At 38.5% G+C, this 25,298-nt stretch overlaps 1 protein-coding gene across 1 annotated transcript in view; it reads right to left on the bottom strand.

Moving 5' to 3' along the window:
* Positions 1–19,933, bottom strand: part of galnt16 (UDP-N-acetyl-alpha-D-galactosamine:polypeptide N-acetylgalactosaminyltransferase 16) — a 51,395-nt gene extending 31,462 nt beyond the window's left edge. The window contains exons 1-4 of the mRNA XM_082143502.1: positions 19,557–19,933; positions 11,496–11,677; positions 10,417–10,515; positions 8,822–8,889 (exon numbers count right to left, since the gene is read on the bottom strand). Coding sequence (XP_081999628.1) covers positions 8,822–8,889; positions 10,417–10,515; positions 11,496–11,677; positions 19,557–19,748 — 541 coding nt within the window. The 5' untranslated portion in view covers positions 19,749–19,933. The remainder of the gene's footprint in view (positions 1–8,821; positions 8,890–10,416; positions 10,516–11,495; positions 11,678–19,556) is intronic.
* Between the last annotated feature and the right edge of the window lie 5,365 nt (positions 19,934–25,298).

Below are 25,298 nucleotides of genomic sequence, written 5' to 3'. Positions count from 1 at the left end.
GTAACTCTCTTTTACGGCCCAGACGAGAACGTCGGTCTCCTCGGCTGTGAACCGCTCCTGGCGTGCGTCTGGCAAATCCGCCTTTATAATAGCAATCCGCCATGGAACAAGCGCGCCTGCTCTTAAAGGGAATGTGAGATGTCGCTCTGATTGGTTTATTTCACGTTACGCCCAAACCACACCTATGAGTAATGAAGCTACTTCAGACCAACCCATTTTAGATTTGCGTCGGGCGCAAGAGGCATTTATCCCGCCGGTATAATAGCAACAGTGCCTGAGACCCGCCCACAAAGTTACTTGCGTTTCGCGCTTGGTACTTGCGTTTCAGATCGTTAAAATAGAGCCCTATATGTGTATAGAAATTAAAAATAACTGTTTTAATAAATTTATGTTTTCTGATTGAACATATTTTAAAATAATTAATTTATTCCTGTGATCAAAGCTGAATTTTTTGTATCATTAGTCCAGTCTTCAGTGTCACATGATCCTTCAGAAATCATTCTAATCATGAAACATTTCTTATTATTACCAATGTTGAAAACAGTTGTGCTGCTTCATATTTTTGAGGAAACCATGATACATTGCCAAAGTTAGGGGTAAGTAAGATTTTGAAAGATGTTTTAATGTTTTTGAAAGAAGCGTCTTATATTCAACTATTTGAGGGAAAATAGAGTCATTTTTTTAAGGTATCATTAAGGAAATAATTTTTAAGAGGAATCAGATCCAGAATTCCCTATTCAGAATTAGAATTGCATCCCTGTTTCTATGTGCCGAAAAGCTTATTATGGTTTGTATTGCATATCCATGGTGTGTTTGTGTGTGTGTGCGTGCTCGTGTGCATGTGTGTTGCATGTGTTAGAGAAAGACGGTGAAGAGGAAGAGTGGCAGATGGTGATGGGGGAGGATTAACCACAGATTACTGTGAGGACAAAAGTCAAGTCACACTCACTCTAATCCAGATGTCATCATGATCTCACGACCACATTCACACTGTGGTTGGCAGATAGCATGTGTCTCAGAAACCTGTGTGTGGATTGTTGTCGGTATTTGTTTTGCGTGAGGAAATGAAATGTGTGGAATTTATATTCAGTGTTAATTACAAAGGAATATACAGCATCACATTCGATTTTTTGCTTAAATCAGTGCAACTCACTATAATGCTAGGCGCTGTGCTGTGGTGGATGCGATCGCTACGGTGTTCTGAGTGTTTTTACCATGTTACCAAAGTTGCAAGCATCTTCTGGGTGGTTGCTAGGGCGTTGCTAGGTGATTGCTTCCATAGGGCCCTAAGAAATCTGTTATTTTCCCCCAAATTCACATGTACATTTTTCCCAAATTCTACGCCACAGTTCGTGTTTGAGAAATACTTTGTCTCCTACTTGGCGCACTTTTGTTACCACCACGCTCCATGCTTTTGGTAGCACCATCCACCACCACCAGGCAAACTGAATCCTGTAACCTTTCATTAAAGTATTCAAAACACACTGAGAGACACCAGGCAGACGTTGCCACGAAGTCTAACAGAGGAATCATTTGGATTGAATTGGTCTTTTCGGTGCCCTGAAGCAGCGTTCTTGCAGGAACCACCCAAACTGACTGAAGGGAGGAATCGCTTGTGAGGGAAGATGAGGGCCTGTCAGACCTCCTGAATCACGGGTGGTGGCGGGACAAATAGAAGCGCCTACTGAGAGCCTAGAGGACAGTCAGGCACACAATTTCGTGGTGTGTACCAACCTCCCTTTCGAGAAGTCGCTCTCAGAGACCAAGGTTTAAAAGAGTCAGGACTCACGACTTGGTACCAAGTCGGTACTGACATTTTAAAATTGTGCCGCTTTGAGCGCTGTTGAGCGGAATCATAGACACTTCTGATTGGCCATTGTGTTCACACGCTCATCGGATATGTCTGTGGTTGGCTACAATGGGGCTAGGTTTGAGGTTAGTTACTAGTAATTATGAATATAATGCTGTTATTGCTATAGTAAGTAGATGTAACATATGTAACTACGTCAACTTAAAATAAAGTGTTACCTAATAATGCACCTAATTAAAGTGTTACCTAATACAGGGACTTTTGATTTATTCATAAAAATTTTGCCAAGTTCTGTGACATTCCGTGCTATTTAGTAATTTTTATGATTCGTTCTGCACTTTCCTTATTTTGGCCGACTCAAGCCAAAAGAGCTCACCAGCAAGTCTCTGTGATATTCTGATCCCCATTCCTCCATCTATGTAACAAAAAGCCTCATGATCTGAGATTTCATTCATGCCTGTATACCAAACAGGGTAAGTCCATTTCAAGTGGTCCAAAAATTGTAAACATGGTTGCTTGACCATTCATTTTCAGGTTTTTTAACCTTTATGTGTTGGTATTGCAAAACAAGTAATTTTTTTCTTTGTCAAACAACGGCTTCTTTGTGTCATGGTTCAAAACAAATTTTATAGTTCCGGTCCTTGATTCTGATTGGTTGAGCCGTGTTCGAAGCCGTTGTAAATTACTCAACAAACACACACCTGTGACCGCATTACATTAGTGTTACTGCGCAACTGCCTTTGTTGCTGCATGTGTTGCATGGCAACTTCTTTGGAACTACATTGCTTGGCGGAGGAATAAATGTGTTATAACGTTATATTTTTTGTTGCTGGTGTTTATTTTATGAATGAAATAAATATTAGAATTAGTATTTTTTTGGAGAAACCGTTTTATAAAAGCAGTAAGCCCCTTAAAGCCGTGTTTTACAATGGATTTAGGACAGCTAAGGGGGTTTTAGGCACTCCGCTCCGTGTCGTGCCTAACAACGCCCCGCGTCGTGCCTAACAACGCCCCTTAGCTGTTCTAAATTCACTGTAAATCACAGCTTCGTGGAGCTTATTGCTTTATTAGTCTACATGTGCACTATATCCTTACCTTTACTCCCTAAAAATGAGGAAAATTAGAAAAGTAAACCTTGAGCAATCCTGATCATTACATTTGGACTTGTTAAGTCAAAGTGTTTTTATAAGTACCATGAAACGTGGACTAAAGATAATTTTTTTTTTTTTTTTAAGGAGCTCGGACCATCCAAGATATTTGAGATTTTCGTAAATGTCCGCTTAACCAAAAGGTGTTGTGCGCCATGACACAAAGACAGCCGTTGTGGTTAAAACAAGTAACACAAAAATATAAAACTGGTGCTTTTACAATAGCAATACATAGAGGTCATCAATAATCATGAAAAAAAAAAAGAAAAAAGGAAAATTTTTAAAATGGTCATGTAATCTTCATTGAACCACTTGAGATGAACTGACCCAGCAGTGAGAAATGAGTTTAGGGTTGCCAGGTCTGCATGACAAAATTAGCCTCAAAAATAGACCAAAAGTAGCCCAATGATCATACTCCAAACATCAAAACATGCCATTCCCAAACCTAAAATACATATTTTGCAGTCACTGTTATGCAAATTGAAAACCACTAAATCATAGTGATCATTAACACAGCTCAAAGGCTTTCTACTAGTGGCCCTCCTTCACAAAACTCTCATCTCAACGAGTTTAATACTCTTACATTTTGTGAAAGTGACGTGAAGGCCAAGAATGGGAACCCATATTCAGAATCTGTCTTCTGCATTTAACCCATACAAGTTAGTGCACACACATTAGAAGTAGTGAGAAGTGAACACACACACTCACACACACACTGCAAGCCAAGCACACACACACACCGTGAGCAGTGGGCAGCCATTTTTCTGCGGCACCCGGGGAGCGATTGGGGGTTTGGTGCTTTGCTCAAAGGGAATCTCAGTCATTTCGGTACTGAGATTTAAACCCGCAACCTTCAGGCTACCAGTCTGACTCTCTAACCACTAAGCCTAAGTATAATCAGTAGCAATAGCAATACTTGCCTTAAAAAACTGGACTAAAATGAGATATACAGCGTGAAAAAGCAAGAAATCTACTAAGTGTCCTGCTGATGAAGGAGGAGTTCAGGTGTGTTAAGACCAAGCGGCAACATTCTAATCTGAAAAATGAAGCCTACCCGGAAGTGCGAAAAACTGCAATACATCGAAAATCCGCTAGGGGCAGGTCCCAAAAGGGAGCAAATGTCCATACACCCCCATGTTAAAATGTCCGTTTTCACAGCATAAATTCATGTTTTTACAGGTTGGTCCCATGGACTTTTATTGTATTTTTCGATAGGTTCCGAGTGCCTGACAACTGTGAGGGGGGTGAATTTTTTTCTAACTCGTTAGTTTAGATCGTATTTAGATATAAAATGTATGACAAATAAGGGCGCGATTGACAGCTTGATTGACAGCTGACAACGAGCATAGGCTGCGCCGAGTGGAATTCCTGAAATTTGACGTCTCGGCCATGATCTGACACAACACATCATACCACCTCTGTATCCTTTCTGAACATTTGTATTGAAATATGGCGCCGCCCATACCCCCCATAAACGGCCTCAAAACCGTTCTTCAGAAAGTCTATGGGTGACGTCACAGACGCTTTGTCCATATTTTTTACAGTCTATGGTTAAGACTAGCGTTAACAGGATTTAAAGGTGCAGTGAAAATCCTGCCTTACCCTTCAGAACACATAATGTGCTCATTTGCAGGTTTACATGTCCAGCAGAATGAAAATGTTGCAGCTACAGCATGAAGCCTGGCAGTGTTTCAAACCGGTGCAGTGAACCCGTCAGGACAGCTGCTAGCTGGCACCTCTGAGGCTCATTTGTTGGAGGTAATTACATTGAATAATCATGGCCATTCACAAATACACGCAGAAACCTGATCAGGACAGCTGGCTAGAGCTAAACCTCCGAAGCTCCTCGCCACCATGATGAACACCCCCATCTGCATGTACATGATCTGATATTGAGAGGGTTGTCAAGCTTTGGCTGGTGGATTCAGTAACGACACTGTGGGGGGAAAAGCATCTTGCTTCATTGATAACAATCCAAAATTTGCTTTGTATGTACAGTTCTTTCATATCCATCACAATGATTTTGACAACACCTTACAATAATGTTCAGTTTGTTTACCTGCGTGCAATGTAACTATTACAGTTTTTCTCGATGGCTTAAACACATTTCTTGAAACTATGTCTCGTATTCTCAAAACTGTAAACACAAATCCATAACGTCTGACCCAGTTCCCCAAACGTCCTATTTTCAGGTCAAACTGTAACTCTACACTCAAAACCAATCACTCTTGCTGAAAAACCAAACTTTACTCTCAGACATCACACACAAGCCCTCACAAACACACACACACTACAACACAGTCTTACACACTGGTGCAATAAATTCAAAACAACATTTCCAAAAGTGGTAAGTTCTGTTGCCCCCCCTCACAAACCTTTTCACATGATGAACACAAAAGACACAATGGATACATTGGCACATTTGTATTCATTCATGTTCTACACAGTACAACACACACACACACACACACACACACAAACAAATTGGTGGAAATGGCTGGATTTTCCTGTTTTACTCTTCTTGTTTTTTTTACTCTCTCCTCTAATTTTTTTTAATATTTACTTACATGTAAGATGTGTGTGATCATCATATGACAGTAAAAGAGCACACACAAACCTTATTCTAATATGGAATGGTATTGGAATGGTAAAGAGTGTTGGGACGTGACAGGAGGGCCTCCACTCAAGGATACAATATGATGAACATGTCTAAGAATGTTCACATATGGTTGAAATACCATCATTGGCCTAGAAAGATAACATTCTGGGAGTCAAGACTATAAAGGAGGAAAAGGATGCTTCACGGTCACACTCTGTGTCACTCTGTGTGACTGTACGACTGCTGGCCTTTTCTTGCAAGAAAATAAACCTCATCAAAGACTATTGGAAATGTTTGTCTCTTATTCAGTGATATAATTGTGTTTGCCACCACTCCTCCCTGAAGGTTCTCGAGGCGACGGTAAAGTGACTCAAATTTGGCCTTACTCGTAGCCCAGTGTCCCTCATAGTCATACCATTGACTAAGACATGGGCAACTAGAGTGGCTTGAATTTTATCTGAGACAATTTTGTCTTCTTGCCCTTGCCCTTCCTCATCCTCCTTATCCCTCCTCAATCTCTTCCTTCATGTCTTTCTGGATCCATTGTTCCAAAACTCAATAAACTGATTTGGGCCCTTTTATATCTATTGAAGGATCTGATTGATGTGTGTTAAATTTTGACTCTTAGTGTTTTCACCTGGGTAATTGTGTGCTAACTGAGCTGAAGCTGTGCTGACTTGAGTGAACAATATTGAATGCTAGTGCTTTCTATATGACAATATGGTGTAGGCAATGAGAAATGAAGGGATTTGTGTGTAGAGTTTTGCAGTGACAGTTCAACAAATCTGACTCATGTGTCAAAACAGGGAATAGTGTTTATAGTTTAGTGAAATGGGGGTGCTTTTTGATAAATGGCATTATGGTTTGGAAATTTTAGTTCAAAAGCCTGGTTATAGTGTTTAAGCAATTGAGAAAAACTGTAATAGAGAACTGCGAAAAGCATAGTCTACTTAAGTGCAAACTGAATGTAATGTTTCCAGACACTTAATTGCATGTTAATTGCGATTAAATTAAAATGTATTATAGTTTAATTTTATATCAAATTTAATTAAGAGTGCTTTATTGACCCACTTAAGAAGATCTTAAGTACATCTTTATATGTAATTGCATAATTTGATCGCCTTTGAAATATGGTTAAAGTGTGCTGCTAAATGTACTGGAAAGCATTTATGGAAAATTGAATATGCGATTGTGTAAATTATTGAAATATTTACTTAAAATCTCAATAGGTACTGCAAGTCATTATTTTAGATCAAAGGGGTTCGGCTGACAAAAAAAAAAAGTTGCGAGTTGATGCATTAAATATCATTAAAAATAAGTAAATAATCTTTTTAATTTCAAGTTGTATAAAATAAGAAATCATGTTTTGTGACAAACCTGAACCAAAATGAACAAGGACAATAACCTGTTAACATTAATACCATTTCTTTTGTGCGAGGTAATTTTTTATCAGTAAATAAATCATTTACTATCTGGTCTATCAATCAAACCTGGCGCATATTGTAGTTTATCCAGCAACAAACTAAAAGCTCGTTTAAATTATTGAAGAGCTTTCTGTTCTGCCAACAACCCTGCGCTCCTCCATCCAGATGTGCCGAGCAACACATATTCCTCTGACTCTGATAACAAAGACAAATATACAGTTCTAGATACTGACTGTTCGAGCCTGACTAGATGCAGGTCTTGCAAAACTCAACAAATTACATACAATGCCAATGCCATGAACTGAGCACAAATCAGCCTGCAAACTTCTAAACATAAACTTCTGAATAAACTCACAACTTCTAATCTTTGGGCATGTCTGAGGTCAGTGAAATCTTTATAGCTTTAGTCCAGTTATATTTAAAGATTGTCAGAGGCTGTTTGCACACATTATAAAACTGTATATGCCTTACTAGTATTTGTGTCTTTTTTCAATACAAATATCTAAACACTCTTAAATCACGATACATTTACAAGAGAAGCAAAAAGTCTTGCTCTCTGAAAAAAATAAAAAATCAACATTTATTGAGTTTATGCTTAAAACAAGAAAAAAAGTATCTGTCAATGGGGTAAGAAAAAGAACAAATTCAAATTACACCATTGGCATTTTGTTCCTAGTTTAAGCATAAACTCACTTAATTTGAATACATATTTCAGAAAGCAAGACTTAATATCTAATGTCATTTTGCATCTCTAGTAAATCTATATTGATTTACAGTAAGAATATTTAGATATTTGTACTGAATAACAAGACAAAAAATCTGAGTAAGAAAATCATTTGGGTGATTTAAATATGTACTAACATTTATATGAATCTATTGATACAGTGCACTTATTGTGTACACACATTTTTACATTGTATTTATATATAAAAAAAAAAATAAAAATAAAAAAAAATATATATATATATCTGCATGTAGTTACATCTATAATGATTCTTTTAACCTTTCCCTTACATCTTAACCAACCCATTAACCTATACCACCACACCGTACCGTATTCACCTCAATACCAGCACAAGTTGAACACAATAAGCACATTGTACCTAACATTTAAAATTTTTTACATAAGTACATAGTAGTTAAAGACAGCTAATATAAAGTGGGACCAATCAGTTTTGCAGTGTGTTCACTGTATATGATTAGCACTGTAAAGACTGCTCTAAATCTAACCAGAATTTAGTTCAGAAACCTGACATAGTTCCTGTAACTCAGCAGACATGAACCCTTGAAGTAATCAGTAGTGCAGTCTTATCTCATTTTCAGTTGCTTGCATCTCTGCGTGTGTGTGTGTGTGTGCGCGCGCGTGTGTGTGTGTGTGCATGTGTGTGTGTGTGTGTGTGTGTGTGTGTGTTTTTGAATAAAGCACTGCCTAAGCTCAACACATGATCTCTGTAAAGGGAAAAAATAACATTTGCCAACTTCATGTCTCTGTGTCGCTCCACAACATTAATCACAACAGAGCTGCAATTCTGATTGTGCCGTTTGTTTCCTCACCATGACAACAGCAGGGCCGGGTTCAGCCTTGGCTCATAGAGGAACACAGAATGAGCAATATTTATAAAGAACTACAGCTAATGCGTCCTCAAAGGTCAAATATGAGCACACGCAAATGCGGGAAACGCTTTGTCATCATTCAGTGCTTTCATACAGTGCTTTCATACAGTGCTTTCGTGTGTGTGTGTGTGTGTGTGTGTGTGTGTGTGTGTGTGTGTGTGTGTGTGTGTGTGTGTGTGTGTGTGTGTGTGTGTGTGTGTATGAATTGAAATGAAGCTCTACTTACGGTCAGAGCTAAAGTCGTCCACGAGAATAATCTCCTGTATCAAATGAGGCGGGCTTCTCGTTAGTACACTGAAACAAAAAGAACAGGGTGAATAACAACATACATACCATATAAAAAGGCTAATGCATTGAAGTATTAAACTTCAGTGTGTAACTTGTCCTGCACTGTTGTTACAGACATGAATGAAACCTTAAATTATGCAGGCGTGGTTGGGCTCTTTTTACTTGCGCACCTCGTAACACCCTAACAGATGCCTATAAAACCACGGTGATCGCATAGCAAAATGCCTTGTGAAGAAGAACTGCACTTTAGCAGACTTTTAAAAAGACGACTTGTTAGAATATACTGAAGGTGATGTTAAATGAAAATGTATTATAGTTTAAATTGAATTCAAAAGCAAATAGTATAACTTTAGAATGCTTTTTTTGATCCACTTAAGTACATCTTTATATGTGCTTTCATAATTATTTTTATTGTCTTTGAAATATGTTTACCGTGTCCTGCTGAATGAAAAGACAAGCATTTGTGGTAATCTAGAAGACTTTAATGCCACTCCTATTGAAACTTGTATGTCATGTTTTTAAATATGTTCATAATTACACTATATTGAAATTGCAATATAGTACATTTAAATTATAATAAAGAGGCCATATTATGCCCTTTTACAAAGTCTTGATTTTGTTTTTGGGCTATATTAGAATAGGTTTTGTTCAAAAAACACATTATTTTCCTCATATTCTCCATTGTTGCAGCTCCTCTCTTCCCAGTCTGTCAGTAACGCTCTGTTTAGTTCCTGTCTCTATGAAGCTCCTCCTTCTGAAAAGCACACTGTGCTCTGATTGGTCGGCCGGACCATTGTGTTGTGATTGGTCAAACACTTCGAGTGTGTTGGGGAAATTACCATAACCGCCAGTTTCAACACACTACTAACTAACTCAACCAGGCCCCGCCCCTTAATCTGCATATTAATTATTTAAATGAGGAATATTGTGACGTGTTCGTTCCCAGAAGAAACTCAAGACTACAATGGAGGCGTTTCAGGGAGTTCAGAAACACTGACACTGATGTGGAGAAGAACTCCCGCTGGAGGGACTTTGTGCTTTGGATTTTTCATGCTCACACAGCAACATTACACACACCAAAGAAAGATGAACATGGAAAAAAAGCATAATAGGTCCTCTTTAACTTTAAATGTTATATCAAATAAAACGCTACATTTAAAATTATAATCAAGTACTTTAAATGTGCTTTAATATATTAGTCAGTGCATCAAAATAAGTGTACTTCAATTTAAAATGTAATTGAAAGTAAAACGTTTAATTTGACTATTACAAGCTCATTAAAGTGTGCTCATTTTAAGTACACATAAGTGGCCTTTTTATCTCATTAATATTATATTATCTGCAAGTAAAGGATTTGGAAATAGGTAGAAATAGCTCTTAAAGGTAATAAGTGGAGGTTCTTCAATGGTAACAGGAGGATTAATGCTGTATTATCCTCTTCATGCATGTTAGCGCTGCAGTAAAGCTGAATGTGTGTGTGTCTGGAACAGCTCTAGAAACTGTGTGTGTGTTCGACTCTGTCCAGGCTGTTACCTTTTAATAGTGCGCAGCAGGGTGGAGCGCGCCTCATTGTGAAAAGTGATGATGATGCTGGTGGGCGGCAGGTCAGGGTCAAAGGTCATAGAGGCACATCTGTGAATGCAGCAAACACACACACACACACACACACACAGGGGTTTCATTGTCATGGCTGTTCACGCAATGGTAGACAATTGCATTGCCATAAGGACTGGATTTAAACAGGGTCAAATAAGTTAAGCAGAACTGAGAACTACACTAGGGTAGCGCCATATTACATTTTTGAGAGAAACTGTTGTTTAGCAACATACCGATTTTTCAGCTGACGAATAAACTATCAGTATACATTAACTCCATAAACAGTTTTAAAAGTTGTAAGTTGTGAAAAGGATGTGATCTAGGACCTTTATACATTGTAAAGACTGTAGTGTACGTCTATCCCTCAAAGCCTCGTTTTCATCTGCGTTAAAATTCAATATGGCGTCTGACCTGACTAAGGTCTATTAGTAGCTGAACGCTGTTGTGTTCGGGTCAGTTTGAAGATCAATGGTTAAACTATGTATTAACTTTGTATATCAATTCTTGAAATTGTGCGAATATTCCTCATTTAGGGTCATGCATGTGCAAGTAAAGTTTCGTCAAATAGATGTGTTTTGGAAAGGAGTAAAAAAAATGGCAAAAATCAACACTTTGAAAAACCGGTAATCCAGTAAAAAAAACAGAGAACCTTTATTGTAGACGTCAAAGACAAAAAATGTAAATGCATGAGAACTTATGAAATTTAAGACACAAAAGTTTACTTGAAATTAAAGCCTTGTCTTCTGATTCACTCAGGGAAAATTCACTGATTCTTTAGTTGAGTTTCATTGTAAAAAAAAGTCTGTCAGCGGATGTTTTCTGTTGTGTGAGAAACCCATTTTACCCTGACAATCATGTTAAATACTATTTATACTTAATGGTAGTTTTTCATCATGTCGATTTTTGGTGAATTGCTTGGAAACTAATGTGGGTCTATCAGACCCCAGGACAAAAGTTGTACCCGGTCTTTTAACATAACAGAAGGCCTGAAATAGCCCAAATATTTAACAAATTACCGATAGTGGCGTGTGTCTCTGATGGCGCGTTCGCTCCCCAGTCGGTCGCTCTCCTGCAGGTTGAACGCATGTTCCCTGTAAGGATCTTCACCTGCTTTCAGCCGCTTACTGGACAGAAAGGCCTTCTCATCGAACAAGCCCAAGAGTTGACCCTGCTGCTCGACCTTTGGTGCATGAGTCACCTGACAGACACACAATTACACACGCTGGTGAGTGATGCTGCTCAACACTGGTCACAGAGATTACACAGTTATACTATAGTACATCAATCATTTTACTACTGTGTTATTAGTCATTTATTAGGCAAGCATCACTGTTGCTATAGCTCAAACTTAGTGCAATCCCCTATAACCCGACACAGTCAACCGTCCGTTTCGTTTTTTCCCTATGTTTCCAGTCTTCATTTGTTGCCATGGTTACCAATTATGTTGCACACCTGTTTCTGGTTGGATTTGTTGTTGTCTTGTGTATTTAAGCCCTGTCCATTGTCCTCTAGTCAGTGACTTTGAGTTGAAGCCAAAGCTGTTACATCTTTGCACTCCTGCGATTCCTGTTATTTGGATTATCTCTATTTATTAATAGTTAAACAGATAATATTAAAGTTCCCCTTGTAGTCAATAATTGTATCCCTTAAAACTCATCTTTGATCACCAAAATGACATATTTAAATGTTTTTTCCTAGAAAAGAATTATTCACGCCTTAAAATATCTTGAATGTAACTCTGCACCCTTGCCTCATTTAGTATACGTGGTTCTATACGCTGATTTCACACAGCCGCCATTTTGAAATCGAAAGTGAGGCTCAGGTGGGAAGAACCCCGGAAGTAAAGATAAACAACAATGCCTTGGATTACCAACCTGAAGCTGCTGCCGCGATTTACACTATTGGATGTTAATATTCAATATAGGATATATATATAGTTCATTCCTGCTTCTTTTTTTACATTCTGAATTATATATAAAAAAAATATTTTATTTATAAATGAATTTCACTGTATATAGTCTAAAGTATGAAAGAAATGTATGTACATTTTTAGAATTGACACAACATCATTAAACACAACAATACGCCATCGCATTCACGACTCTCCTGTGATTAAAGGCGACACTTCCGGTTTTCTTCCCACCGGAGCCTCGCTTTCGATTTCAAAATAACGCCTCCGTGAAATCAGCGTATGAATATGCAAATGAGCATAATCACTCCACTCACTCACTCAGCTCAGAGATCCACTCGTTGACGATCACACGTTGATCTGATTGGTTACAAGGTAGTTTGTGACGTCAGAAACACCAGCGATTTCAAAGCGTGTTTTTGAGACTGTCTTTGGTTCACTGCAGTTTTAAGGAGAAAATACTCAGCAATGGTGTCGACTTATGAATTTACACATGGTTTGTCTTAAAGCATATTAAAAACACCACATAGACATATAAACAACATTAAAAGCTGGATTTTCACCACAGGGGGACTTTAATATCCTCCTCTCCCTGCTCCTTCATCTCTGTCTGCACAGCCCAGCATATATCTAATGTCATTTTGCATCTCTAGTAATTCTCTCTTGATTTAAGAAGGTTGAGATATTTTGTACCGAAAAACAAGGCATAAAAATTGAATAAGAAATCAATCTTTGCAGTGTGGCTTTTCATTGTTCAATATTTTCTCAGCCTGATAGAGCTTATATAACTCTTGTTCTATGATTTATGCTTGCTGTTTAAGCTACAGTGGCAAATCACATGTGCATAAATCACATGATACTCTAAATACATTAAAATTCCACACACGGACCTCAACACTGGATAGGCTATGTGAAATATGACAAGGGTAACAATCAGCTGAACAGATTATTTTGAGTAGAGGAGCAAACACATCATGATATTACAGCACAATAAATTACTGTGACAACACACACAAAAAATCAAGAACAATGTAAAAAAAAAAAAAAACTAGAAAATTGGCAACCATATTCATTATTTATGCAGAGAAGAGGCCAAATGGACCTTAACCACAAAACCTATTTCCTTCTTCAGTGCACTGTAATAAAAAAAAAAAATTAATAAAAAAAAAAATCTTAGATCAAGTAACTTATACTGAATAAAATGTGTATTTTTTGCCACTAGTCTGAAAGAAGACACGTTATGGAGGCAAAATAGCCCAGATTTCCAAAATTGACCAGTGCATGAAACCAATGGGTAGCTTGCCTAAAGATCAACCATGCTCAACACTTAGAAATGCAGAAAAATTTAGCTAAAAGAAGAAGAGAATCAAGCTGTGAGACGGAGATATAAGTGGAAGCAGTCATGCGCTGTCGAGAGAGGCTTAGCTCAGAGCGACCTCACCTTACATTTCTGAAGAAGTGAAAATCCCACATTCCATAAACACTTTCAGAAAGAGCAGCGGACGCTTATAGATGCACTTAGAGCTCCAGAGACCTGCTTTATCCAAACCTGTTCATAAACCCGCTGTGACTCAGTGAACAGGCACTGTTAGCTTACATCTACAGCTCAGCTCAGATGTATTTTTAATAAATATGCTGCCACTTGGTAATATTATAAGAAAACATGGAATTAGTTTCCACTGTTATGCCGAAGTGGCATAACTATGAAATCTTTAAATTATCCAAGTTGACAGAGTGTGTTAAAGATATAAAATATTGGATGACCAGTCATTTTCTAAAATAAGACTGAGGTATTACTTATTGGACCAAAAACCTGTACACACAATCTCTTAGAATATAATCTGCATTTAGAAAGATGTACTGTTACTTTAACCTCTACAGTTTAAGACATGGGTGTTATATTAACATGACAATTTCATAATTTATATTTGTATTTCTTTACCACAGAATAGGGCAGAACAATTAATTGTGAAATGAAGCTGAAATCGTGTTTTTATTCATTTAACCGTGAAATATTACAGTTATATTTCCTAAGTAATCTTTATTTAGTAATAATAATAATTATTATTATTATTTTATAGCCATTGATGCATAATTACAAGATTTTGGCCTCCCCGTGGTTAAAAAGTATTATTATTGTACATAGAGTAATATTAAATAGATGTATTATTATATAATTTTTCTTAAATACAAAATTTTTTGTTTTGTTTTTTAGTATTTTTATATTTTTTATTTTGCAATAAATAGTAATAATAATAATACTTTTATTATTAGTAGTAGTATATTATTTTGCAGCCATAATGATATATAATCATACAATTTTAGCACAGCTAACCACTAATCTTTCCCCAAAAAAATCATGCATCCCAACAACAGATACAATAAAGTCACATGACAATGAGCTAAAACATGTTGCAGACATACAATGTTATTGTGTGTGTAGAATTTCATTTTGTTTTCAACATGGTCACGTGTGCTTTATTTTCCTTCACTGAAGTTGTTCATACGCCATCTTATAGATTTTCTCTGCTTTAAAACGGCAGGTTGCAGTAAATGTGTCGTGATCTGATCAGAGCTGAGATGCACATCTGCGGTTTAAGATAACATGAGGACACATCCCCACAGCTTCAGCACACACACACACACACACACACACACACACGCTGTTCTTCAGCTGAACGACTGCAGAACATTTGGTCTGTGTCGCAGTCGGCTGAAGAACAATGATGATGAAGGATCAAAATGCAGCAGCACCGTAAATATTTATTTAACAAAACTCTCTATAGGCAAAGAACATGAACAGAACAACCGATATGAACGTGATGAGAACGGACAATGAACAGAACAAAACACTGGGCTTGAATACTCAGAACCAAACCAATTAACAAACACCAATCAATGAATAACCACAGAAACTGATGAAAACCCCAAACCAAAGCGGACAGATAAACCCTGACGCTCTGTGTTTCTCAGGCACTGGTATATTCTATGTGTGCTTTTCATAACATGTTGTTCACACTACTGGAAACAAAACATCCAAGACTGTTTATTATATCTGTAGATTTCAATTACGATTCATATCTTCAAAGGCCCTTTTTTTCTAAATAATTTCTTTCAGAAATCTACTTTTAAGTAGCACTTGCATAAACATTTTATTCCTAAAACATGAACATTTATAAAGTGGTAAAAAGAGATATCCAAAATCCCCTCTGTGAAAACCTTTATCTTTAATATGTCAACAGTATGAAACAAGAATTCTGAACCTGGCTTTATCCAATGTCCAAAATCTGTGCAATTTTTTATGCAATCAACTGGGAAAGTATGGCGACATCTATTAATTACGTTTTTTTTACCCTTAAAATGACAAATTATTTAAATTATTAAAATATTTATTATTATCATAATATTTATTAATATAATATTAGCTTATTATTATTATTATTATTAAAGCAAGCACTTAATAATTTAAGAATATTCCACATGAGCATCTTGTGATGTTACTGCACATAAAAAAATGCCGGCTTGTTTCAACCCAAATTTGGGTAAGGTTGGGTTGGGTTAAGTTTTTAATTACATTTTTAACCCAACGGTTGGGTTTGTCCATATTTGACCCACATTTGGATTGAAACAACCTTTGTAGGTCAACTGTACAGAGGAGTTAATATAAATCTGGATCATTTGCTTTGTATTGCTTCACTTCATAACAGTGACTGATCAACCCTTCAGTCGAGTCACTAACAACCCTGATAAGACACATCTGGTGTGTGTTATGAGTGTGTCCAAGCGTTCCGGGCTGTTTTCATGCATCAAACGGACAAGTACAACAAAATCAAACTAGGCCATTAGCAGAACTGCACTAATATCATCCGTTTGTGCTCGCGAGGAACATGCAGATCATGCTGGGAAGAGCTGGCGAAAGCAAATATTGCTCACTGAAACAAACACTCTGATATGCACACTTTACATAAAAGACACATCTAATAAATTCCCTGTGGTACGGGAAGTGCGTCTGTTCCTCTTCCTAAACTGAACACAATAGAGCATGAGAGAGATGCCTGCACTGATATTTCAGTATTTGTTCTCCTCATAAAAGAACATTAGCTGAGATTGATGCACTGCATAAAGTCCTCAGTACAGGGAAGATCTGCTATTGGCTCAGGGCAATTCTTTAAATGTGTTGTGCAACAACGCTCCAGAAACACTGTCCATATAAAATCAGCTTGAGTTACTGCTTATAACTGTGATAAAGCACATATATTGGCTAGCCGCTATCCTATCCTTTCAGGATTTGTTGTGTCATTAATAGAGAGTGCACAATCATTTCATCTTCTTTTACACGGTGGATCAGATATCAAAGTTTGCTAATGGAGAGCGGGATTACTCGAGGTAAAGTAGAGCATTACTGTACTTCACAGCGCTCCGCTAATGGGGTTTTATGAGGACAAGCCAACGCTGGTCAATTCTTATTAGTAATAGACTCTGTGTTATGATAGCCAGGCTTATAAATCTGCATAAAATGATGTGCATTAGCTTGTTCTCAGTTCATAAACAGCCTACACTGAAAAAAATAACTGGTGTAGAAATAATTTTCAGTCAGAAATTGCTATTGAATTTCACAAACAATTACAAAGAAACAACGTCACATTCATTTATATAGCGCTTTTTACAATACAGATTGTTTCAACGCAGCTTTACAGAGATAAGAGGACAATAATGCAACACAGATTGTTTCGGCTGTACAGCAGATCGAGTAAGTTTGTAATTGATTCATTTCTGTTGTAAAAATCATTAGTTATTAACTAGGCGGCCGCTTACATGACATTTTCAACTGAAAACAGAAAACTTTTAACGTGTTCTGGCCGTTCATTTACACGACACAGGTCATTTACACGTCATTTACACGACACAGGTCATTTACACGTCATTTACACGACACAGGTCATTTACACGACACAGGTCATTTACACGACACACGTCATTTACACGTCATTTACACGACACAGGTCATTTACACGACACAGGTCATTTACACGTCATTTACACGACACAGGTCATTTACACGACACACATCATTTACACGTCATTTACACGACACATGTCATTTACACATCATCTACACGACAGGTCATTTACAGTACACGCCATCTACACGACACAGGTCATTTACACGTCATTTACACGTCATCTACACGACACAGGTCATTTACACGTCATCTACACGACACAGGTCATCTACACGTCATCTACACGACACAGGTCATTTACACGTCACGTCACTTTGAAAAAGTTTTTTTTAAATATACTGTTATCATCTCCGTGTAAACTTCAAAAACTTGAATCTGTGAAAACGGTGACGGCGTTCACATGTGAATTACGTGTTTAGTCTATAGGCATGCGTGTTTAAATGCGTACAGTATAAGCGTCGACGAGCAGTTTTTCTTTAAAGTTACATCGCTTTTCAAGTTTCCGTCAAATTGTGAAGTAAAAAAAAATAAAAACGCATTCCATTATTTTTTGTTTTATTTACAAATTTTAAAAATATGTTTAAATATGAATAGTCCACAAAAATATTTTATATATATAAACATAATATATATATATATATATATATATATACAATTTCTCTATATATACATATATATATACCGTATATATTAGTAAATACTGAACGGTAACATTATCATTATATTTCAGCACATACAGTGTAGATCACAGTTCCTGTAATTCAATTTCATTAGCCAATATCAGAAATATATATCAGCACTATATTGGCCATCCCATCCACTTTAACATAGAGAATATATTAAACTGACTTTTATATAAGAAACCACTGGTCAAATTCAATATGTTAAGCTAAATGTATAATATTTTCTACAGAATATTTCCAAGGCCACAGGATAAGAGGCATTCAGAACTCATTTTACCATTAGCTTTTGTGCATGTAAACACATGTGTGTGTGTGTGTGTGTGTGTGTGTGTATGTGTGTTTGTCATGACACTCACAGGAGTGATGCTGTGTTGCCATGGACACAGGACACAGTTCAGGGATGCAGGACTCTCTGATCTTCTTTAAAGCATCTGCATTTTCACAATTTAACTTTAGATGCGATTCAAATTCCTTGATTCTGTGATCTTTCTGAATGTGAAGAATCATTGAAATCAAATCACGCATTGTTTTTAGAAGCCGACAGACTGAGAAGTCAAACTCAAGTGTTTGCCCTCGACCTGATGAATGTGGAGTCAAACTGTGAGAAGAGCAAAACAAACAGCAAACAGCTGTCCTACAGAACACACACCTCACACACACACACACACACACAGGCTCGGACTCAATCAGCATTCTTCTGTCATTTACACTTCATGTCAGGAAGAGTTTGAAGCAGATCTTTCTCAACAACCAGGGTGGAAGTTTTAAAATCCTATATTTTCTATAAAATCAAGTTTTAACATTTTCCCCCCGTGCTATTACAGTACTACTATTATATATTCTAAAATATTACATATTTGGAATGTTGAAATCTAGACTTTTAAAAATGAAGGTTCCAAAAGTTTTTTTTTGCAGCGATAGAAGAACCTTTCAGCGGTTAGATCTTAAAATAACCGTTTTTCATAATTATGAACTTTTTAATAATCTAAAGAACCTTTTTCCATTATAAAGAACCGTTTGTGCATTTGAAAGGTTCCATGGATGTTAAAGACCTTTATAAGAATATAAGAAAATTCTAATTAGAATCTGTCAGTACTAGTTCCGAATTATAATAGAAATCCAGACATGAATCCAAAATACAGATGTCTAATTATTGTATTGCTGATAAATGACACAGGGTGTTACTGATAGCCTGCATAGCTTCTAGTAGGTTGAATCTCAACGAAAGCAGCACATGGATCTGCAAACACACACACACACACACATACACACACCTGCAGCTGGCTTAAGGAAAAGCCTCTTATAAACCTGACATCACGCTGATGAGATCCACACACACACACACACACACACACACACACACACACACTAGCTCCATATACCAGCAGTGAAAGCTGCTGTATGTCAACATGCATAAACGCGTGCATTACAGCAGTGATGCTGAGCATGTGCAGTAAACATCAGTCATGAAGATCATCATCATCATCATCATCTTCATCTTCATCATAGTTAGTTACTCACGATCAGAGGAAGAGTGCGCTCCTCCAGCCTCCCGGAGGAGGACTTCAGCCCGTGGATCTTCAGCTGGGAGCCCGAGGAAGAGGAGGAGGATGAAGAGGAGGGTTTGCTGTCCTGCCACAGGTAATAGAAGGTGCCGAGGATCCAGGCCACGGTGAGGATGAGGATGGCGTTGGCCCGAATCCTGCGCATCATGAGCGGCTCCGAGCGCTGGCGACCCGCTCCGTGTGTGTGTGCGCGTGTGTGTGTGTGTTGTCGGTGATGAGGAGGATGATGATGATGAAGCCGTGCGCAGTGAACAGTCTCTCCAGACTAGAGCTGCGCTGATCGAGCGGATCTTTGGCGGGTTTCGCGCAGGTCCTAGAGCCCGTCTCTCCGTCATCACACACATCACACACACATCAGATCACATTACATCACACACATCACATCACGTGTGCCAAGAATACAGTGACAGTTAAAATCTTTTATTAAAAAAGAAACAAACAAACAAAAGTGTTTTGCCATATGTAAATATTCTCTTAAACAGTTTATTCATTCATGCATTCATTCATTCATTTTCTACAAATGATCCATGAAAGGGTGATTCAGAAAATTATGACTGACAACCACAGGAGGTCAAACTGAACATGAGCTGTTTTATTTATTTACTTTAAATGAGATTCACTATTTATGTAACCTGGTTGCCAAATTCCTAAAAACAGTCGTAAACCCTGATTTGTGTGAACAATTTATATATATATTTTGTGGAAACTGTGCCGCGCTTTTTTTCAGGATTCTTTAATGAAATAGAAATCTTTTGTAACATTATATTTTTACTGTCACTTCTGATCAATTGAATGTCCTTTGATGAATACAATAAAGGTCCTATAAGGTCCTCTAAGGTTTCATGGCATTTGTGAACTAAATGAATGTACAGATTGGTTACAGATGTTTTCTTGTATCGGACGGTTTGCAGACTCAAATTCATTGAACCAAAAATTGCCTAACGCAAATAATCCCTTCTTATATGTACAACATAATCCATTACTTCCATTATGGGACAATCATTTCTTTGTCATGTGAAAAAGATTATATTCTATTCTATTTGGTTCTATTTCAAAAGAAGATATTTCAATTATTTTCTAAGTTCATTTCAAGGTTCTATTCTGTTAATTCAATTCTATTCTATTTTATTCTATTCCAAAAGAAGATATTTCAGTGTTATTTTCTAAGTTCCTTTCAAAGTACTATTCTATTCTATTCTATTCTATTCTATTCTATTCTATTCTATTCTATTCTATTCTATTCTATTCTATTAGGTTCTATTTCAAAAGATATTTCAATTATTTTATAAGTTCCTTTCAAGGTTCTATTCTGTTAATTCTATTCCATTCCATTATATTCCATTCCATTCCAAAAGCAGATATGTCCGAGTTGTCTCCAGCATCAGCTCACAGTGTTGTCCTGCTGTTGTCTTCATTAGCATGATCCAGATGTTTCACCTCTGCAGGTTTACAGGCTGTTGCTCATCAACATCTGCTCTGGCAGTCAGAGAGGAGTTTCTTCTGCTGGTTCTTTCCTCATATGAGGTCATCCCAGCCCATCAACAGCTCTGATAATGTGCCACAGCTGTTCCATCTCAGCATCAACGTTTTCCAGACAGTTCAATTAATAAAGAATTAATATTGAAGAAAGGCTAGAAAAGTCAAACTGATGTGCACTAAAATGGCCTCATCTAATTTACTGATATCTGAGAGAAAGTGGCCAGGCATTTACTGTAGGTTAGCTTAGATTTGAGTCATGGAAACATTTTACAGGTGCCAAAATGTCCAGCCCAGGACAATGTACATATTCCTCCTTTCTTCAAATACTATTAAAATATTTCTTAAAAAATTTGTTAGCATATTGCATAGTTGTACTTTGAATCAATTGAAATAAAACATGCCAAATTGAGCCAACATAATGTTTGTCCAGGTAGTCATACAAAGAAATTATGATAATTCAAAAGCAAGAGAACCAATTAAATATTATATTCAAGAAGATTCGAGATCTCCCCTGACTGCAGGACATCTAAGGATCTACAAATGGGCCAGGAACATCATCAGCTCCCCGCTCATCTCTATATCAGAACGAGATTTTAACATGCAGTTCTAGCAGATTATTATTGTGATTATTTATGTGTTGATGTCACTCAGATCTTTAGATTAGGTTTGTACAGAAAGGCACTGGAAATGAGTGGTTTTCCTCTGTGATTTACTATCACTCCTTTAGGACGTGTCTTTGAGTATTTTCTTGTGTTAGGCTTTGTTCTGTTCTGGTAACGGTGATCAGGTGGAGTTCGATTAATTAGTGATTTCGTTGATGACTGCAGTTTCTTCATTGTTCACTGGAGCTGCAAGAAGCTGAAAGGATAAACAAGCCCCACCTGATCCTGGAACAGCCTCTAAAATGAACCACATGATCCTCTTAATCCTCTGAGAGCCACAGCTGGCATTTACAACCCTGCTGCCAAAGCACACACACACATCTCCTCTTGGTTTCTCTTCTGCTGGCTCAAGTGTAGAAAAATTCCTACTGTTTTCTTTTTCTTGGGAGCAACAAACTCAGCCAAGTGACCACCTAGCAACCACCCACAACAACACCCTAGCAACCATATAGCAATGTGCTGAAATCCACTCAGAAGATCTTAGCATCATGATAATAAGTTTTGCATGGCAAGCACCACTCGCACAGTCTTCAGATGTAAATATATTAAAGTTCTATTCTATTCTATTCTATTCTATTCTATTCCAAAATATATTTCAAAGTTCTTTTCTAAGTTCATTTGAAAGTTCTATTGTGTTCATTCTATTGTTCTAACATACACCTTTTGGAGCAACTTGGACACGTCATCAGTGATGAACAGGGTCAGCAGGTGTTTCGGGTCTTTAATCAACAGACACCTTCGCCCGGGTGACCCTGCCGGGGGTGATCACCGGCCTGTGTCCAAGTGGCATGCTACTGCATCCAGGTGACTGTGTTCAAGTGGCATGCATCCCCCCTCCGGATCCACAGCCACCGTGAGGCTTTTTGGGCAGCCTCAGAGATGTTCTTTATGGCTCGCCTGCACAGCTGTCCTTTAATTCCAAGGAGTTTGAGTGTTCGGAGCAACGACTGTCCAGCAAAGCCACGGCAACCAACCTCCACTGGCTCACTGCGTGATTTCCAGCCGCCACTCCTGCACTCCTCCACCAGCTCCGCATACTTGGCTCTCTTGCGCTCATTTGCCTCCTCCAATCTGTCTTCCCAGGGGAAAGTAAGCTCCACTATGACCACCTGCCTGGTCGACACCAATGTTATCACCACGTCTGGGCGGAGTGAAGTGGCCGTGATGTAAGTCGGGAACTTGAGCTGCTTTCCCAGGTCCACTGAAGGTGCCAGTCTCTTGCATTGGCGAGGAGCCCACCTGGGGAGCATAGCTTCTGATGTACCTTCTCCCCAGCTCTGACAAAAGAGATGGTTTGCTTGGAGGGATGTTGACTCTTACTGCTCTGAATCGCTGCGGTGATTGTATCTGCCAGAGCCCTGAGGACCTGGTCATGTCGCCAGCGATACCGCCCATCCCCCAAAGCCTTTGAACAGCTGCTGAGGATATGCTCCAGTGTGCCACCTCTGCCCGCACCTCGTCCTGCACCAACTGATGCTTCTCCCTCCCTCTTACTTTATCATAGCTTGGCTTAGGAAAACTGGCCAGGCCTGCATGTCCCACCACCACGTTGCCAACCAAGACACCATGCCTCAGCAGTGCCTCTGCTCTGTCCTGCCTGCCACTTCCTTCCCGTCTTAACACAGATTCCAGCTGAGGAGACTTTGGCATCGGAGGAATCTCTGTACATCAAGACCTCCCGGGCACGTGTGACCTTGAACTCCTCGGACAAGCTTCTGCTGGGAAGCTGCAGCTTGGTGGAATGGCCATAGAAGGCGATGTTACTTAGGAGCCCTTACCATCTCCTGAGGAACTGACTGATGGTTCTCTCCAGTGCTTCTACCGTTGTCATGGGTACCTCGTATACGAGAAGGGGCCAGAGAAGCCTCGGAAGGATGCCGTGCTGGTACATTCAGGTTTTGTACTTTCCTGGAAGCCCCGACTTGTCGACTGCAGTGAGCCAGTTTGGAATTTGTGACCCCTCCAAGGTAAAGCGGAACCGGTCGGCCATCTGCACCCCGGAACTGAAGCTGCTGTCACGGTAAGATCATCCATGAAGGCTCTTATGGGTGGCTGCCGAGTACCAGATCTAGACATGGGGCCTCTACATTCCACCTCTGCTGATTTGACGATCATGTTCATGGCTAGAGTGAAGAGTGGTACCGAGATTGTACAGCCGGTAATAATACCCTTCTCTAGCTTTTGCCAGGCAGACATTACCGTTCCTGATGAAACTCTCAATCTGAAACTGCTGTAGTAGTCCAGAATGAGGTTGCAGATCGTCTCTGGCACATGATGTCTGGTCAGTGCTTCTTTGACCAGCTTGTGGGGAATAGACCCGTAGACCCAGTATTCCGTATGGTTTCACCTCTGCAGGTCAAGTCAAGTCAAGTCAAGTCACCTTCATTTATATAGCGCTTTTAACAATGTAGATTGTTCCAAAGCAGCTTTACAGTGATAATAGGAAATTAAAGTAACAGAGATAGTTTTGGCATTATAGCAGCTCTAGAATAAAGTTATTGTCCAGCTAAAATTAGTTTGATTGATTCACTTCCGTCGCAACGATCATTAGTTATTAACTTAGCTAACACGACACCGTTTTAACAGAAAACTCTTAAGTTCTTTCTGCGCAAATTCAAAAACGCGAACCAGTGAGAACGCCGATGGCGTGCACATGCACATTACGAGTTCAGTCTATAGGTTACTGGCTGAGACCCAGATGTACAAATTTGATACTGATATTCTTGATGCTGCTCTGCTGCACTCCATTACACACCGGTCCGATTGTTGTTAGGGTGACAAAAAGTTTTAAATGTAAATTTTATAGGCTGGTCTGCTTTAGCGTTTTAACAGCACTCGCCAATGACTGAGATGGCCAATCAAATCAAAGAAGGTGGGGCTTACGGTTCACAGAAGACGAGGGTGAATTCCATCTAAACACTTTAGTTTTAGTAGTGAAAGAGTGTGTGGTAAGACGTAAGTAGCAAAACATTTAATATTTTACAAAGTTTTTCAAAAGAAATGATCAGCAGTAATATCCTGTTATGCAAACTTTGTTGTTTGAGCATGAAAAAGCTCTCCAAAGCACAAAGTCCCTCCAGCGGGAGTTATTCTCTACATCAGTGTCAGTGTTTCAGAACTCCTGAAACGCCTCCATTGTAGTCTTGAGTTTCTTCCGGGAATGAACACGTCACAATAGTCCTCATTTAAATAATGAATACACAGAATAAAGGGGCGGGGCCTGGTTGAGTTAGTTAGTAGTGTGTTGAAACTGGTGGTTATGCTAATTTGCCCAACACACTCAAAGTTTGTCCGAGTTTCATAGAGACAGGAACTAAACGGAGCGTTACTGACAAAGTTACAAAGTACAAAAACTAGTAGAAAAACAAAATCAAAACGTTATAGCAGGGCATAATAGGTCCCCTTTAAATCTCCATATAGAGAACACAAGGAAACAAAATGAATATCCCGGAGTGCCTCTTCAGATAGACTACAGCACTGTAATGGACGTCTTTGACTGTGTCTACAATGTATTTACAGTTTTGGACTAAAGCCAACTACCATTATTATTATTCTTC

This window comes from Leuciscus leuciscus (genome assembly GCF_965113295.1).
Source record: "Leuciscus leuciscus genome assembly, chromosome: 17".
In the NCBI taxonomy this organism is placed as follows: domain Eukaryota; kingdom Metazoa; phylum Chordata; class Actinopteri; order Cypriniformes; family Leuciscidae; genus Leuciscus; species Leuciscus leuciscus.
This window is presented reverse-complemented; position numbering and strand designations above follow the sequence as displayed.